Here is a 2167-nt window from a genome sequence, read left to right as displayed (position 1 = left end):
CAGAGCCCGCGCTTCCAGTTGTCTTCTCTGTAACGTATCTAACTCCTGATACTCTTTCAAAAGCCTAGAAGAGAAAGACAATGAAATACATGCACTCGTGTTTCTCATTAATGTTTACCATCTTTCTCCAAAATCCTAAAGCAGTCCTTAGGCATTTCCTCTTCCTCCTTCCTTCCTCAGCCACCTCCCGCACAGCCTGTAACTTCACAGGTCCTTTCCCCAAGCCCCTACAACACCTTTCTGTTGACATTCCCATGACAAGTTTCCGATCAGTATGAATACAGATCTCTGCTGAGACTAGACTAGCTGTTTTCTTCATGACACAGGATTCCTGCAAGTAAATCTGTTGCCTACTCACTCACCACAACTCTGATACCAACAGCCTAAATATCTAATATCTCAGGTATCTGAAGATGTCCACAGACCCCTCTGAAATTCAGAGCTGCAGGCTCTTCTAGACTATGAGGAGCTCACTTGCTGTGAATGTGGGGTGAAGAAAAGGCAATGCCAGCACCTGAGCAACAAATGACTTAAGACTATAAACATTTTGAACAGCTTTCCAGCCCTTTGAGTTTAGGACTTATAGCAAAATAATGGCATTTGTTGTCAACAGCCAAGCTCTCCTTCCCTGGAAGGAAACCAGTCACCACCTCTCCTTCCCAAAAATCTGAGAGAATGATACCAGCACGCTGCAGAAATCTCCCAACCTCGTCTTTTAAAGCAACTTACTTGACATTTGTCTTAGCCTCCTGCATGGCTGCATGTAGCTCCTCTTGAGCTTTTTCTGCTTCTTTGGTCACCTTGAGGTCATGTTCTCGTACCTTGCACAGCTCACTGAAAGAGTGGATCAACAGTCTTAATGCAATTTAACCCAAACTAAAGGTCTCTAATCTGGCAAATACAGACTGGCAGGCACTACGCTACCAGGCAGGGCTCCCTTCTTCCAACACAATCATCTCACTGCTGGGGTGAAAGGCGTCTTGAAGACCATCTCTTCCCATGCACATTTGGTGCTCCAACATACCCTTTTTGTAGTTCCACAACAACAGAACCTCCAGTGTGCTAAGGAGAGAAGGTGGCTTTGATATTATTTGGCACTAAGAGAGTCCAGTGAGAGTGTGAGAGGGCTCAAGTGTGATCCCTGTAGCTCTGCTTCAAATCGTAACACTGTCTTTCTGTTCCTGTGGGAGGAAGATTAGGAAACCGAACAAAAGCAATGGACTAAGCCTAGGGCACAGACACAATTTCTTAGGATTGGGCAGGATTCAGACCTAGACAGCTGTCCAACAGATTCTTTAAAATAGAGTAGTTCTTCCGTAATACGTCCGTTGACTATCCGCTGAGACATCATTTTTTTGTAGAGGGTCTTCATCTGTTCAGGAATCCGCTCCAGGAGACACACATACCTCTGCCTGCAGTAAAATGAGTAAAAAAGGATATTTACGTGAGAATGCAGATTTCTTACACCATCTGAAGACCCTTTCACTGCACAGGAAGCTATCTAAAAGGCAATCTTCTGAGTGTTTGGACTGGGGATTTTAAACACTGTGGAACAATTTAATTGCTACAAGTAGGGGGTAATCTAAGCATGGGAACCTGTCCATGAGGGAAGTACCATGTATTCTACATGTGAAATCTTCCACTGAAGGTCACATCAATAAGTTGTCACATTGTCAAGTGTGGTGATGGTCCCACCAACTTCAAGCTCCAGGTTACCCAACAGGTGCTTACTAGCCCTGGCTGTTAACTTGGCGGGGAAATCCTAATTTGACTCCTGGCATGAGACCCCATGCCAATTACACTATGATGGGCTAGCATTCCTGAGCAAATACATTAGGAACAAACTGCAACAGCTAATGCTACTCCTGAGAGGGCACTGCCATAAACCAAGAGAGGGATTAATGGCTGGCTAATGATGACCTGAGCTTTGAAAGCAGTTGTCCTCTCTCCACGCAGTCCACGCTGACCTGCCGAATCAGCTCATGGAAAACGATGTTGTAGATGTTCTGCTCTGCCTTCAGCAGCTCCAGCATATTGTGCAGCTGGCAAAACAGGCAAGAACAATCACAGCCTTGCAGGGCCTGGCCAACCTACCCCTTTAACGACAGATTAGCACACATCTCCCATTTCTTCTGAAGCAGGTTTCCCTTTGAGGACAAAACACTGC

At 45.5% G+C, this 2167-nt stretch overlaps 1 protein-coding gene across 1 annotated transcript in view; it reads right to left on the bottom strand.

The window, feature by feature from the left end:
- Positions 1-2167, bottom strand: part of AXDND1 (axonemal dynein light chain domain containing 1) — a 20182-nt gene that overhangs the window by 13666 nt on the left and 4349 nt on the right. The window contains 4 exon segments of the mRNA XM_010013279.1: positions 1-64; positions 730-834; positions 1272-1412; positions 1921-2042. Of these exon segments, the coding sequence (XP_010011581.1) occupies positions 1-64; positions 730-834; positions 1272-1412; positions 1921-2042 (432 nt within the window).

This window comes from Nestor notabilis, unplaced genomic scaffold, assembly GCF_000696875.1.
Source record: "Nestor notabilis isolate BGI_N333 unplaced genomic scaffold, ASM69687v1 scaffold5434, whole genome shotgun sequence".
Taxonomy (NCBI): domain Eukaryota; kingdom Metazoa; phylum Chordata; class Aves; order Psittaciformes; family Psittacidae; genus Nestor; species Nestor notabilis.
The sequence above is the reverse complement of the archived record's forward strand: the minus strand, read 5'-3'. Positions and strand labels throughout refer to the sequence as shown.